This window comes from Leguminivora glycinivorella, chromosome 24, assembly GCF_023078275.1.
Source record: "Leguminivora glycinivorella isolate SPB_JAAS2020 chromosome 24, LegGlyc_1.1, whole genome shotgun sequence".
Taxonomy (NCBI): Eukaryota; Metazoa; Arthropoda; class Insecta; order Lepidoptera; family Tortricidae; genus Leguminivora; species Leguminivora glycinivorella.
The window spans coordinates 1,418,592-1,435,765 of record NC_062994.1 but is presented as its reverse complement, the minus strand read 5'-3'; the positions used below and the strand labels follow the sequence as shown (position 1 = coordinate 1,435,765).

Genomic DNA, 17,174 nt, shown 5'->3' with positions numbered 1-17,174 from the left:
GAACCGTTCCATGGCTGCGACTAGTTCATCGTGACCTGTGTTTAAGGAACGCACATTTAGTAATCCAATTGTTAAGTGATGTTTTTTCTTAGGCATTAAATTTTTTAAAAAGTTTAATTTTAAAAAGAAGAATGCTCAAAGGTACTCTGTATATGTGACTAAGCAGTAACCATGCGCATACATGATACAGTTGTGAGTCTGTTTTGTGTTTGAATAGATAAGAAACAAAGCAACCTGTGACCTTTGCCATCCTTATCAATGTGATAAAATTCAAATTTAAAATGTGTACATTTGCCATACAAATAACAAAATAAATATTATCAGGAGAAACAAAACAACCTGCCCTCAATGCCATTTTTATCAATGTGACAAAATAAAAATTTATTTCCATACAAATAGCAAAACAAATATTACCATTGCATATAGCCATACTCATATTAAATAGTCCTATGGATAAAAGGTGTTTTTTTATGTGCAATTTCAAGTTTACACTATACAATTCAGAAACAACTTTACAGTAATAATAAGAATAAGCGAATAAAATAGCCCAACACATATATGGTTCAAAAGAACTGGAGCGCAAGTGACAAATTATACTGATTTTTTCCTGGTTATACAATGGAAGCCGAACCGGCAATGATATGATATGATATGGCTGCGAACTGTATTTGTATTCAAATATATAAACAACAGAACAACCAGCGCCCTTTGTAATTTTTGCGAATGTGTAATAATTAATACGTATTATATTTAGGGTGCGAATAACGTAAGACATATTACAATTATTTAACAGCATATTTTTAAGCTCTACTTCATTCATATATAACTTAAAAACTAGGGGTAAATATGCTAAACTTACATAACTCGCATAATTACTTATTATTAGTCGATGTTCTATCCGTGCCAAAAACCCGTTCAACTTCCTTTTCATCGTGAATTCGTAGCCTTTTGCTGTCGAAACTGTCTGTTTGTTTTGCGTATATGCGCCCCTCCCTGGTCCATACAAACTTCCAGCCGGTCGCATTGGCAGCTTGCCGGGCCTTCCAGAATAATTGCCGGTTAATTTTAGTAAGCCTTTCGTTTATGAATATCCGGCTAGGGGTGTGCTCAGCAAGTCCAATGTCCCTGGTGTCGAGATCCCGGCGCACTCGCGCGTTCCGTAGCATATCATCTCGTAGTGTACGCCGCGAGAGCCGCACAGCCAAAGGGCGGGGGCGTGACCTTGTGCCGTCCGCGCTGCTTGTCGTCCGAACCTGCCCCACTCGGTCTACACTGATAACATCTCTTTCCTCCAATTCCATGCCAAGTTTCAATGAAATCGCTTTCGTTATGTGTAAAGGTGATTCCCCTGGCTGTTCCGGAACGCCTGTTATTTCCACATCGTTCTGCAACAGAGCCTGGTCTCTATCATTTAGTTCTAAACGCATTTGATCGACTATATCTTCCAATTTCGTTATGTTGTGTATAGTAGTAGGGTTAGTTTTTACAGCTGTAAGTTCTGCGCTTAGGCGACAGTTTTCTTCTTCGAGATTCTGCATTTTTTTGTTGACTGTAGACAGTTCGACCTGGAGGTCTTTTATTTGGTCGCTTAAAAGGTCTGTTGTTTGTGTAAATTCGACTTTAAGGGTGTCTATGACCCGGTTGAATTCCTTATTTATTTCATTAAAAATATCTTGCTTGGTGGTACTTAACTTATTTTCTATCCTATGTAGATCACGTTTGACGTCCACTAGTTTTGAGTCGAGTAACCTTCCCAACGCTTCGATGTTCAAATCTGTTGTGACGCCCTTGCGCATGCCGAAGGCCTCCCCGCTGACGTCGCTCGAGCTGTAGTCACGCTGCGGCTCGTCGCAGATAGACATATCGGCGTCTGCGGCACCCGGCGGCGAGCTCTCGTAGTGTCTGCGAATCGGCGTGTTATCTCCTCTTTGCCGCTTTGTGATGTTTTTGCATGAAAAACAGCTCCAATTTCTGTTCACATCGCGTATAATTGTGTGGTAGTATTCTACCGGTATTCCTAGACATTTATTAAAGTGATAAGCACCATTACAGTGCGTGCATTGCAACAGCTCATCGCCCTCAACGGGTTCCTGGCAAGCGAGGCAATTCATTTTAGATGAATATTGAAGCGTGTCCTTGTGTACAGCTGATAACGCACCGCTCCGTTTGCACTTGCAAACCGGGCGACCTTGAACGCACGGCCCGGCAGCAACGGTGGCCGGTGAGCGACACGGAATGATTGTACAAAAAAATATATTTTACGATCACTTCACACACTGATTGCTGTTAAGTCACTGCTTGAATTTAAAATCTGATTTCACAGTTTTTTAGATAATTGATTCTAGTGTACGTTGGTATAAGTCACTATGGAGAACTAGGCGTTTTTCAATTTTTGTAATTAAAAATACACGGGAGCGCAGAAAAATGATGTTATCTCGCGAGCGCGCTCGCTCTCTCCTCTATTATCTCCTCCATAGATATTTGTTCCTGAGTCATGAATGTCTTCTATGTATATAAGTATTTGAATCCATATTAATATTATAAATGGGAAAGTGTGTGTGTCTGTTTGTTTGTCCGTCTTTTACGGCAAAACGGAGCGACGAATTGAAGTGGAGAGTAACATAGGCTACCTTTTGTCTCTTTCTGACGCGAGAAAAGCCGCGGGCAAAATCTAGTATTATATATATCATCGTCTGAGTACCCACAACACAAGCCCTCTTGAGCTCATCGTGAGACTCGGTCAAGCTGTGTAAGTCCTATTATATTTATTTTATTTTTATATTCCTTTCCTTGATTATGAATAGGGCTGTACGTGTATTTTTATATTACCGTGGTAGTGGAGCTCTTTGACGGCCCTCGGTTCGATAACGCACCGCTCAGGGTTGCCACAACTCACATTTTTAACCCCCGACGCAAAAACGAAGGGGTGTTATAAGTTTGACGTGTCTGTCTGTCTGTCTGTCCGTCTGTCCGTCTGTCTGTCTGTCTGTTTGTCTGTCGGTTTGTGTGTGTATCTGTCTGTGGCATCGTAGCTGCCGAACGGATGAACCGATTTCGATTAAGTTTTTTTTTGTCTGAAAGCTGAGTTAGTCGGGAGTGTTCTTATTAGCCATGTTTCATGAAAATCGGTCCACTATGTCGCGGTCGGGGGTTTTTTCAAAATTTTAATTTTGTGGTTAGGTTATTATAAAATTGTTTCATTATCTGAAAATTTTACAAATTGAATCAAATATCAAAGACAATATTTTGTGCAGTGCACGAATAAAGCACCAAATAATTAAGAGTTTTGAATGTTTCGCGGTTATTTTCATTAGACTTATATTGACCGGGATATAGGTTATATTGACCGGGATTGGTGAAGTCAGAATTGAACAAACGTATAAGATGGTGCTTTTTTTACGCACTAGTGCGAGAAGTGGTTCATTATAATTATGTCAGGTCGAAACTTCGGAGGGCCATCTGTACTGAAAAACGTAGTACGATACACGTGCGGAAAGGAAATTCGTAACTCGTGTCGATTTAAAACACTCCATTCGGTCCTGTTTAGATTTATCGCCACTCGTTTCGAACTTCCTTTTTTACGCACTTGTATCGTATAATGTACTATTTCTAATCAACATTGCCAACCCTAATGCTAGATCCCCACTAGAGTACAATAGCGCAGTGGGGTTGTAATTAAAAAAAAAGCGAGCCAGAGCTGGGGCGTGAAAATTCACGCGTCCGCCATATATATGTATACACACGCGTGTGTGTATGTATGTATGTATACGTGAGGGTAGCTGGGAGGGTTCACTCGTGCCTATTCGAAAAATGCTACTAAGATGTCACAGCGATACGATACCGACCTCACGGACCTCTTTTAAGACGCTACAGGAGCGAAAATGCTAAAATGGAAAGGGCCCCCCCCCCTTTCAATTTGGGAACTATATTTGTTTTTTATCATGCGCTGGTAGCCTAGCGGTAAGTGCGTGCGACTTTCGTTCTGGAGGTCGCGGGTTCGAACCCCGGCTCGCACCAATGAGTTTTTCACATATGTGCGAAATGTCATTTGATATTTGCCAGTCGTTTTTCGGTGAAGGAAAACATTGTGAGGAAACCGAACTAATTCCAATAAGGCCTAGTTACCCTTCGGGTTGGAAGGTCAGATGGCAGTCGCTTTCGTAAAACTAGTGCCTACGCCAAATCTTGGGATTAGTTGTCAAAGCGGACCCCAGGCTTCCATGAGCCGTGGCAAATGCCGGGATAACGCAAGGAGGATGATGATTTGTTTTTTATCATGCAGAAACGTCTGCGAGCGATATTACATATTTTTAAATTAAAGAATTTAAGTGCCAAAAGTGGCACTGAAGCTTTAGTAGTTTCATGTGTTCTGCCTACCCCCTTATGGGATACAGGCGTGATTGTATGTATGTATGTATGTTAAATTAAAGAAAAAAAGGAAAAATTCACACCTCCGGCAGGACTCGAACCTGCGACCTTTCGCCTTGCCGGGGCCATCGCGCTTCCAACTGCGCCACGGAGGCCTGCTGGCCTGGTATGGGTTAGCAGTTAGCACATTGTTACTGGCGAATTCTCAATGTAAATTGAGACTCCAGTGCCTGTTAAGATCTATTCTTACGGGTACATGTTTGCTATAACGCCACGCTAAGGCGGTTGGGAATTGAGGGAAGGCATGGATAAATTCGCACACATCCAGCATTCTTAACCATGTTTCATGAAAATCGGTCTACTATGTCGCGGTCGGAATTTTTTTTTTAATTTTAATTCTTAAATATGTTGAAACCGTGAGTAAGTACGGTTGTTAATGTTTTACATAGGTACTCTATATGGCTGTGTAGATATATATGAAGTCACTGGACTGTGAAAGGAACGCACACTCGCGGACTCTACGCACTTTTCAAGAACTTGTTACGTTTCCATTGCACCATCCGCTTTTAGTAACGTACGCGTTTTTAACCCCCGACGCAAAAACGAAGGGGTGTATGTCTGTCTGTCTGTTTGTCTGTCTGTCTGTGTGTGTGTCTGTCTGTGGCATCGTAGCTCGCGAACGGATGAACCGATTTAGATTTAGTTTTTTTTGTCTGAAAACTGAGTTAGTCGGGAGTGTTCTTAGCCATGTTTCATGAAAATCGGTCTACTATGTCGCGGTCGGAATTTTTTTTTTTTATTTTAATTCTTATGTTGAAACCGTGAGTAACACTTTAAGTTTTCGCGCTTTGTACACATATTTAAAGTCACATACAGGTCGAACGCGATTAATTAACATTATTTTTACCTTTTTTCCCAAAAAAGGTAAAAATAATGTTAATTAATAGCGTTCGACCTGTATGTGACTTTAAATACCATGAGTAAGTACGGTTGTTAATGTTTTACATAGGTACTTTATATGGCTGTGTAGATATATATGAAGTCACTGGACTGTGAAAGGAACGCACACTCGCGGACTCTACGCACTTTTCAAGAACTTGTTACGTTTCCATTGCACCATCCGCTTTTAGTAACGTACGCGTTTTTTGTATAAATTTGTTGTTTTTGTTTGTTTTGTTGTGTGTAGTAGTGTTTGTGCTAGATTTCCTCTAAGTCTACATTTAGTACACGTACTTACAAGGTTAAATTTATTATTCTCCACTACCTAGGTTGTCTGGAAGAGATCGCTCTTTAGCGATAAGACCGCCTCTAATCTTGTTTTACCTCTTAAGTTGTTGTTTATACTTGCTATGTTGTTTCGTGTATTGAGGTGTGCAGTAAAGAGTATTGTATTGTATTGTATTGTATTGTAGTAAAAAACCTAACCACAAAATTTAAATTTTGAAAAAATCCCCGACACATTATAATAAAGGGTACTATCGTACAGTATGGCGCTCCCCGCTGAAAGTGCAGCCCACCCTCTCGGTTACCTCACAGTTACCGCCTGTCAAAAACGCGAACAGTCGACCTGTCATATTTCACTCATACATAGTACGCGTTCACCTACACGAGCTTAGACTGTGCTAGGAACGCGCCTCTTTCATATATTTGATCGCCAGTGTCCGAGGTGTGACATAGTGCACCGATTTTCATGAAACATGGCTAAGAACATTCCCGACTAATTGTGCTTTCAAAGAAAAAAAAACTAAATCTAAATCGGTCCATCCGTTCGGGAGCTACGATGCCACAGACAGACACACACGCAGACAGAAGACAGACAAGTCAAACTTGCAAATACCCCGTGAGCCCCGTCGTATTTGCGTCGGTGTCTGTGTGTGGCATCGTAGCTCCCGAGCGGATGAACCGATTTAGATTTAGTTTTTTTTGGTCTAAAAGCTGAATTAGTCGGGAGTGTTCTTAGCCATGTTTCATGAAAATCGGTCTACTATGTCGCGGTCGGGAGTTTTTTCAAAATTTTAATTTTATGGTTATGCAAATAGCGACGTGCCTAAAACGAGACAATGGAAACGCATCTTCGTTAGCGATTCTCCCCTCACGCACGCCGCCATTTTACTTTCGTACTTACACGGAAATACCTAAATTAAAACATTTTATGTACATCCATGAGTCATATTTCCCGGCACAGTCGGCATCGCAGTACTAGATTTAGATAGAAGAAACAAGTTCATATATACACCCTGGTTTTTATTGAATTCCGTTAACTTTAAGGGATGATTCTTTAGACTAAATACAATTAATTTTATTAAGAAACTAGCGTCTTAACTCTTACGGTTATCGAGTTATTAAAAAAATAAAAATAATTACTGATTACGTGTGTGACAGCCTTTACCACTTCCCAATGTTATTTGTTTTGACATGTGCCGTCAATCACTTGACACTAACTTGAATATTATTCTTAAAGGTCTCTAGACTAATTAATTCATTTATTATGTATGAAAACGATGAAAAAAATTTTTTTGCGAATTTAATTAAAAGTGATATACAGGGTGGTTCCTGATTTTAACGAACCTAACGACATGTCGAATTTAACGGAAAACAAAAAAAAAGGTGTATTTGTGTAGGGCCCAAGCGCGTCAGATTTTGTACTGAAGTTGTTACTTGCCTGTGATTTTAAATATGTCTCAGGCCCTTAAGTGTTCATAAATCATAATTTTTGTGTTGTTGCAATTAAATATCACGTAACGTAATTTTTAATGTTTTTGTTGACTTCAACTTACAAAAATTTACGCCCGAAAGCTGCAAGCTGCGATTAAAGACAGACAACTCAGTGGATGTTACTGAGTTCATTTCAAACACGCTAAGTAGATAGCTGTATCAATATTTAGAGTAATCCATAGAACCTGATATTATATATGGGAAAGTGTGTGTGTCTGAAGTTTGTCCGTCTTTGAAGGCAAAACGGAGCGACGAAAAGACATGATTTTTTTATAAGGAGGCAGTTGAAGGGATGGACAGTGACATAGGCTACTTTTTGCATCTTTCTAACGTGGCGAAGCCGCGAGCAAAAGCTAGTATTACAATAACTTAAAACTAGAAAACATCAAACGGCAACAATACAAACTTAACCTACAAACCTTCAAAAACATTGGCTGTTTAAAATCCTATGACAGTTTGACACCTATTATAATAAATAAGTTTTTTGCAAAAAAAAAAAAACATTTTGGCACAAGCTTTTATCGCCGACTGTACCTTTCTTTCAACAGTCTTCTACTGCTCTCCGAGACGTTTCTAAAAACCCCTTACTCGATGGGGATACGACGTTTCATGTCAGAGTTCATATGACCACCTGTCTGCTCCATCATCAGATCAGCTACATGATACCATATAATATTAAATTGTCACGTGATTCACATATATATGCAAAATTTCAGCTCAATCGGAAGCCGGAAAGTGGGTCAAATTTAGCTTCTACGTTTTGACCCAAACTAACATACTAAAAAGGCAAGTTAAATAAAAGCTAAAAGCTAAAACAAATGATTCATACATCCCACTGCTGGGCACAGGCCTCTCACGCGTGAGAATGCTCGGTTTATCCCCACTTTATAACCGTGCAAAAAGTACAACCACCAACAAAATCAAAATGGTTGACAAAAAACTTGTTAAACGCCAAACTTTGAATATAATAACTGCCACGTCAGTACAACACCTCCCCCTGTGCCCTCCTGGTCCCCCTTTCCCCCCTCGACTCACGCGGCGATCCGAAATCGCTTTCCATACAAAATCGGACAGCGCATCAATTTCGCTACAGGGTTTGAATGGTGTTAATACAGATAGTTTTTGGGCAGCGGGGTCAGTCGGTGATAAAAACGCTAACGCCGTGTCTTGCGTGGGCGACGGTCGCGCGACCGTCGCCGTCGCGTCTCATACTTTCATATCGATAAGGTTTGATTTCGTATGCGTCGCATCGCCGTCGCGCGACCATCGCGCGACCGTCGCCCACGCAAGCCACGGCGTAATCAGGCAGGCAAGCATCGTTGCGCGATAAATGTTATAGCATCAGGGGCCCGTTTCTCGAAAGGTACAAGCCTTGTATTACAAGTGCGCGAACTGTCAAATCGTATGGGTTGTCATGGAAACACACTTGTAATACAAGGCTTGTACCTTTCGAGAAACGGGCCCCAGGCCGTCTCCCTATCGCACTATCTGTAAGTGCGACTGGGACTGCCTGATTTTTTATAATTCATCGCGCGACCATGCTTATGCGCCTAGTCTATAACTTACCTATTAATCGAACAATGCGTGAGCGCCTGTCAAATTGCTAAACAAGTTGATGTCCATTAGTTTTTAACGATTAGGTTCGTAAACCCTTCGCGTAGTATTAAAAACCAAATAAATATGTCAAGTTTAGAGGCGATTGTTTTTACTCCAAATATTAAAAAAATTGATAGAGTTTTAGATACATTTATTACACGTTTGAGGGAAATAATGTATATTATATGACAAAAAAATCTCACTTTTTTTTCATTTTCGCTACATTTCGTTAAGTATGTAATGAAACTGAGAAATAGTAATATTTATTTTCCATAATAGACGATTTAATTTTATCACTGCCGTTTTATGGTTTCAGTTACTTATAGGGGTTTTTTTACAAATGCTCTAGCTGTTTTACTCTACAACAAATTGAGGTGGTGACTTGCATTTCCAAACATTATGTTTGCCCATTCAATTGGAGGGTCTTATTTAGGGGTTCAATTCTTTCCATTCAACCTTATCACCATACAAACAGGGGTGAGTTTTCAATGAGAAAAGGCCTGTAATTTTGAATGAAATGGTGTGGACTGTGGAGATGTACTTATACTGGGAAATCTTCTTTTGTATGTCTTTTGGGCTGAATTAGATGAACTTGGCGGTTTTTATATAATTTTAAAGTAAATTCTGATAAAACTGTGGAAATTGCAACATTGAGAAATTAATTCTTAAAAAAAACAATTGCTGTGACATTGTATTTATAATTACCTGTAATGTTACAAAATAAATATACCGGTTATATCAAAAGGTTTTATTGAAGTAAATCTTAATTTGTGATATTGCAGCAACTGCATAAAACCAATATTTCAAGTGGTCAGTTGCAGTAATATTGATTTTGAACATTTGGGAAACTTTAAGTTTAGACATTGAAGTAACATTGAAAACTTGATGTTTAAAAGTTAATGTTGCTGTAACGTTGCATATGTAATATAGCTAATACCTTGTTGCAGCAATGTAATAAATGAACATTTAAATAACTTGTAATCAAAATATCCTTGCAATATTATAATATTAGTTTTCATTTGTCATGTTACAATAATATAGCACTACTAATTTTCTGAAAGTTTCAAATTACCAATAAGTTGAATGTTGTTGTCATATTTCTCCGACCTTACATTCTAAACTTACAAATGTGAGGTATGTAAACTTACTGCAAGTTATTGTAAGTTTCATGCTCAGTGGGACACTCGGGTGCAAATGTATTTTACTTCTCGTGTGTTAAAAAACTCGCAAGTTCAGGATTCTATTCTCTAACCACTCGCTTCGCTCGTGGTTCAACTATAGAATCCTTTCACTTGCTCGTTTTTCAATTCCACACTCGGCGTTAAAATACAACTTTGCCCCCTTGTATAACAAATAACTATTTTTGCACTTGTATCGTAATGTACTATTTTTTTTTATGTCAAAAATAAAAGCTAAACAATGCAAATGCATGACAATGTTGGAAATAGAAATGTAACATTTCCTTTATCACGTCGCCGTGAAAATCGGATCTAAACTTTTCAAATGCAAAATGCAGAAACACAGGAAGGGAGCACAATGTATGGCGTATGTGTATTTTACACGCCGGAGGCTGTCTATCACACCGTCCACGACTAAAATAAAATTAATTTAATAGATCAATTCATCTTTCATTTCATTTTTTTCTGTTTTTAAATAGTTATGTTGCCTGCTCTACTACTGCATATTAAATCTGCGTAGATACTACTTTTAAATGTATGAGTAAGTGGACTGTTATAATTGTATTTATTGCGACCCCGTCCACCATATGTTGATTTTAAAAATATTGAAATTCTTGGTTGCCCTGAAAACCAGCGCCGTGGCTAATACCAATTAGCCATTGGCATATGCTGAGTGGCATCCTTTTTGGTGACTTTAGTTTAAGATGTATATAGATTAAGGCTATTGTTGTTTTACTTGTATATTTTCACCAAATAAACGTTTTCTATTCTATTCTATTCTTCTACTAAATAGAAATGTTTCCGCGACAGTCGAGAAGCGAGAAAACGCCGCGACTTAGTCACTGGTCCCATTAAAACGAGTAAGCGATGAGCTATCGCTGATAGAAGTGAACAAAAGATAGTCGCTCTCGTGTAAAGAGAGAGAGAAAGAGAGAGAGAAGACTTAATCAGCAATCCTTTCTTGTAGAAACATTTAATATAAAAATATTATAAGGTCAGTGCGGGCAAGACCGGCATAGTTTATTTGAAATAAAGTTTGAGTGGATAAAACTCTATAATTAATGTAGTCCGGCGTAATGCGCATGGTCCTATGAGATAGCAAATATTATATTTTACAAAGCTTTTATAATATTTTGGTGAAATAAGGTACTTTTAAGTCATAAAAATCACATTTTATAAGGCTCGGCGGGTTGACCGTCCTCCCGCGATGAGTACAGAAAGACCGTCTAGTGCTTGTTGTCGCGTAATTTCATATAAGACTAGGTTCCAAAATCATGATCATTGTTATTTTACGTAATAACAGGGCAGAATGTGCTAGATAATTAATAAAATAATGTAAAAAATTTGAACATATAAGCATTTTTCTATTTATAAGGCAAGACCGGCATAAGTCCCGTAGATGGGGTTCATAACTTTCTTTTCAGGTCCAGATATTGCATAATACTGTTTTTACAACGAACACCTGCGATACAATTTAGTCACGATATTACAGACTCATATAAATCCAACTACTTATCTGTTTTTGAAACTTTTTTTATTAAGAAAAGGCACAGAACACCCCACTAGAAGCCAAATGCAAGCGATATTGTTCGAGACGCAAATCACCAATCCTTGCGGGGTGAGGCGGGCGCGCACGGTGCTGCCATTGGTCGTTTCAAATAATGGCGCGCCTTTATGATTAGCAGTAGGGATGGGAATGGGACATGTCTATTATAGACAATGGTACCGGTACCAGTACTGTGGTGAATTTGTTTTGCAACAAATTATAATATTATAATTAAATTATAATAAGGCCTAGTTACCCTTCGGGTTGGAAGGTCAGCTGGCAGTCGCTTTCATAAAACTAGTGCCTACGCCAAATCTTGGTAGTAGTTTCCAAAGCGGACCCCAGGCTCCCATGAGCCGTGGCGAATGCCGATGCCGGGATAACGCAAGGAGGATGATAATTGTGATAGCATCTCAATAAAAATCATTCTAGTAACTAATAACTAAACTGTGCATTTTTACTTACGTTTACTAAGTTAAATAACCAACTAAATATTCTAAACTAATCAATGAACTAAATACCACTACAGACTCTACAGATTCTAGATAATTATTCACTATTACAAATCTGCTTTCTTTTATATTTCATAAAATGGTAGCACATGGTACGAACGGCAGTACGAAGTTCCCGCAACAGACATAAACTAACATGGCCCCATGCCTAGTCGTTTACGTGAAAGGGATAGCATATCACATTTTTAACTCGGTAAAGAGGGATGGACGCGCCTCGGCGCCGCTCAGCACAACCATATTGACCAGTATAAATGAACTCCGCGGACAATAAACAATATTCAACAAAATAATTAATTTGACTTAACTGTGGAATGTTGTTCCATCTTTTTTACATGTAGAAGTGTTAGAAGACTTGCCACACCACTTTATGCTGTAAGAGACCATTGTTTGCAACCAAAATTGATTATTTAAGATTTTTTCCCGGGCGGACACGGACACTGTTAGCGGGTCGTATACTTGGGCGCTACTGATCGGTGTCGCACGCGTTCAAACTTTTATAAACCTGATTTGTCGTATGTTTGGTGACCGCGAGTCGCCCTGTAAGGGCCATCTTGTTGTATTGATCTGTGAGAAAAGGTAATAGGATATTAAGATGTCGTGAATTGGTTTGGTAACATTTCTTAGCAATGCTTGGTTTTTCTATAGTTACTACCAGAGTTACCACCTACCTGAGCTACCACCCCCGAAAATCTATTGACGACACCCATGACGACTTTTCAAAGTGACAGCCAGCAATGTCAATTAACGGTCGGGTAGCCGTAAAATAGTCGGTCAAAAGTGTCAAAACCGTTTTAAAGGGTACCCATACGGTCCCTGTTGGGTAATGCTGATTATAAAAATAATAACCAACTTGAAACCCTACTCTCTTTTGAAATAGAATCGTCCCACGATAAGTCTGCATAGATTTTAATAGCCCCGCCTCTGCAAGGGTTAAGTAAACGTCATAATTTCATCAAAGTTTGACGTTTAAAATAACATCTGCACTGGCGAGGGTGTGAAAATCGTTGCAAACTTATCGTGGGACGATTCTATTTGTCACCGCATGTTGCACAATCTAAATATACTTAAACAAAAATAATAAAAAACGGTTAGAGCTTACGATAATTCTACCAACTTAAATATGATGATGAATAATGCAGTGTAGGCTTACTTCTGTTCACCTCTTATCATTCTTCACAACCATGTCACATATATTTTATTTTTACTTAATACTTTCGAATGATTTTAGTGACACCATACAAATTATTATCAAAACTGTATTTCGAAGTTAAAATCAAAAACGGTACAACTATCATAAGCCAAAAACGTACATATATATTGATATTGTTTAGACTCGACTTATTTCCAATAAAGCCTAAAAAAGGTTGGCAACTCCTTGTTTATCATATGCCGGTCTTACCTTTCTCTTTTATGCCGGACTTTCTGACTAGGCACAATTTCTAAGTTACATATTTCAGAACATAAAACTAGAAATTGAGCGCGTTTTGAGTAGAATAATAGTACTAGTCAGAAATAACGGTTATTAAATGACTGCGTTACATACATGATATACAAATAAGGACTGTATCGTTAAGTATAAGGACAAAACAAACCTCGTCTAAATGTTGACATGTGCATAATTTTGTATTATTATGTTCCGAGAGTATGATCTTAAGGTATTGGTAAGTACTATTTGATATAAGAAGGTCTGATATTTTTTTTATTTTAGGGACTTTATGGTACTTTCATTAAGGTCTAGCAAATAAATTTCGGACAACCCCTATCTGGCTTAATTTGAGAATATTTCAATGACTCTTTGTACGATTTCAACAAACAAAGGTTAATATGCTGCCAAAATATATTCTTTAAGAGTCGTCTCCATGGTTTTTCCAATTGGGTACTTGTAGAATAAATGCGGCGAATTTATATAATTTAAAAAAACGCAATTTTGAGCAACGTTCCGGATTGCCGTAAATTTTTGATGCTAGCAGGATGAGAGAAACAGATAAAAAATTAGCCATAGGCCAAAGTCTAATTGACATTCATGGTGTTTGAACAGTGCTTAAACCAGATCGATATAAACAATGTATGATAGTCAAATTCGACATCAAAGTCGGAGTTAGAGTAAGCACCATGCCACATTCTCTAAATGGCCGCCATACACAGATCCTGAACTATATTTTTTTTAAATAACAGTGGCTAAGACTATGTCCAGATATTCTGCTTTGTGGATCATGTGTCGTTGAGGTTCGCACCATACAATTTTTTTTCGCAATCGTATCGTCTTTTACGCACTTTGTGAATTTTCTAGTAGCATTTGTCCGGAATCGTAATTGGTACTCGGGAGGATTAAGTCAATACTGTCTAAACCATATGCTTTACGTCGAGTTTCTAGGACAAAATGTGTACCTTATTATGTGCCTTATTAAGCCCATGGCTTGTTATAAGAAAAAAATATAATAGCAAATAAATACGGCTACTCAAAGTTGTCTTCATACTTAACGATACAGTCTTTATTCCGACTGCTTCTATTTTATTTTATTTTTTTGCGGAACCATGTTGAACTTGATGTTCGAGTTCGATACGAGAAACAAGTTTATTGTTAACTAGTGTTCGTCCTAGGGATATGTATTGAAGACCAATGGATTAAGGATGAAAAACTGCTATACCTCCAGAGATGTGAGAGGCGTAGATATATAAACAAAAAAGTTATAGTCAATAGACGGTCTTTCCGGGTGGACGGTCTTCCCCACACTGACCTTAAGAGAAAATGGGAACGTTCGATTCAGGCCTGGAGTTAGCCACACCCTCATCATCATCCTCCTTGCGTTATCCCGGCATTCACCACGGCTCATGGGAGCCTGGAGTCCGCTTTGACAACTAATCCCAAGATTTGGCGTAGGCACTAGTTTTTACGAAAGTGGCTGCCATCTGACCTTCTAACCCGAAGGGTAACTAGGCCTTATTGGAGTTAGTACGGTTTCCTCACGATGTTTTCCTTCACCGAAAAGCCACTGGCAAATATCAAATGATATTTCGCACATAAATTCCGTAAAACTCATTGGTGCGAGCCGGGGTTCGAACCCGCGACCTCCGGAACGAAAGTCGCACGTACTTACCGCTAGGCTATCAGCGCTTCGGTTAGTCACACCCTATACGAGCGAAACGAAAGTACTTCAGTAAGCGCGGATCCATCAGCTTCGTGCCCGGGGGGGTCACGTGGTAAAGGCCCGGGGCCCCAGGGGGGGGTCACGTGGTCTATTTGTATGGCCAACTTTGGCTCCAGGGGGGTCATGGCCCCCATGACCCCCCCCTGGATCCGCGCATGTACTTCAGCGGGCATGCATAGTCAAGTTTATCTTTCTTATTGCTCTTCCGTTTTGGAGCGACAGCAGCCGGTTGCATATCTTTCGCCACAGACCTTTGGCGACAGACTTTGGCTAGGCTCTCACGGTAGTATTTATTTATTTAATCTTTTATTTATTTAATCTTTATTGCACAAAATAAAACAGCGTACAAAAGGCGAACTTAATGCCGTAAGGCATTCTCTACCAGTCAACCATTGGGCAAAGCAGAAAAGTTGTAGGCGGTGCAAAACGTGATTAAAACAAGATAATTTGGTACTTTTAGGACACAATACATACAACCATAAATAATACATAATATATAAACATACACAAAATACATACATAATATTAATACAAATACATGTAAAATACATAATTATACATAATATGAAATCAGATGAAACTCACGAATCAATGGCAACAACAACTTTCATCACCTGCCAGCAAAATACTCATTTAGAGCTTTTTTAAAAGTAAACCTGCTCGGACACTGCATAATTTTGACAGGGAGACTATTCCAAAGCCGAGCTGCCTGAACAGAAAAGGAATAGGACATATTGTAACCTGTTCGGTGGGATGGTACATATAATAAAGAGTACTATCGTACAGTATGGCCACTCCCGCTCCCCGCCGAAAGTGCCGCCCACCCGCTCTCGGCTACCTCACAGTTACCGCCTGTCAAAAACGCGAACAGTCAACGTGTCATATTTCACTCATACAACCATAGTACGCGTTCACTTATTTGCACGAGCTTAGACTGTGTGCTAGGAACGCGTCTTTAATATATTTGATCGCTAGTGTCCGAGATGTGCTTTGGCTAGGCTCTCACGGTAGTCACACTACTCGTGTCGGTGTGAGTGGCGGCCGCGCTGACTGACGCAGAGTGCTCCAAACGCAATTTGTTGTCACCGGATGGAGGTACAGTCAGCAAAGGAACAACAGAATAGTGGATTGAAACCTTCATATAGGTACACTGTACAGCAACGAATATAATTTGTTGATTGAAACTATCAAGATTTCCAATCACAAACTTCAGAAGGAACTTCAACGGGACTAACGCCGTGACTTGCGTGGGCGACGGTCGCGCGATGGTCGCGCGACGGCGATACGACGCATACGAAATCAAACCTTATCGATATGGAAGTATTCAACGTTTCACGATAACCATCGCGGCTGTGTCTGAGACGCAGCCTACCCTCATTTTTTTTAAGAGTTACAAAATTGTAGGGTGACAGAACAACCTCATAATGTCCAAAATATTCGATTGTGGGCACCACGGATAGAAAACATTCCAGGCTACAGTAAAGAAGATGTTATTATATCAAGATCACAGAACACCCCACTAGAAGCCAAATGCAAGCGATATTGTTCGAGACGCAAATCACCAATCCTTGCGGGGTGAGGCGGGCGCGCACGGTGCTGCCATTGGTCGTTTCAAATAATGGCGCGCCTTTATGATTAGCAGTAGGGATGGGAATGGGACATGTCTATTATAGACAATGGTACCGGTACCAGTACTGTGGTGAATTTGTTTTGCAACAAATTATAATATTATAATTAAATTATAATAAGGCCTAGTTACCCTTCGGGTTGGAAGGTCAGCTGGCAGTCGCTTTCATAAAACTAGTGCCTACGCCAAATCTTGGTAGTAGTTTCCAAAGCGGACCCCAGGCTCCCATGAGCCGTGGCGAATGCCGATGCCGGGATAACGCAAGGAGGATGATAATTGTGATAGCATCTCAATAAAAATCATTCTAGTAACTAATAACTAAACTGTGCATTTTTACTTACGTTTACTAAGTTAAATAACCAACTAAATATTCTAAACTAATCAATGAACTAAATACCACTACAGACTCTACAGATTCTAGATAATTATTCACTATTACAAATCTGCTTTCTTTTATATTTCATAAAATGGTAGCACATGGTA

The 17,174-nt window shown here is 39.3% G+C and overlaps 1 protein-coding gene across 1 annotated transcript; it reads right to left on the bottom strand.

The window, feature by feature from the left end:
• Nucleotides 1-872: 872 nt before the first annotated feature.
• LOC125238961 lies at nt 873-1,862 on the bottom strand. Its single transcript, XM_048146461.1, has one exon. It carries the CDS (start codon nt 1,860-1,862, stop codon nt 873-875), a length of 990 nt encoding a protein of 329 aa, XP_048002418.1.
• Between the last annotated feature and the right edge of the window lie 15,312 nt (nt 1,863-17,174).

Coding starts and splice junctions, on each gene's coding strand:
- LOC125238961 (XM_048146461.1), bottom strand. CDS start 1,862: ATGTCTATCTGCGACGAGCCGCAGCGTGACTACAGCTCGAGCGACGTC.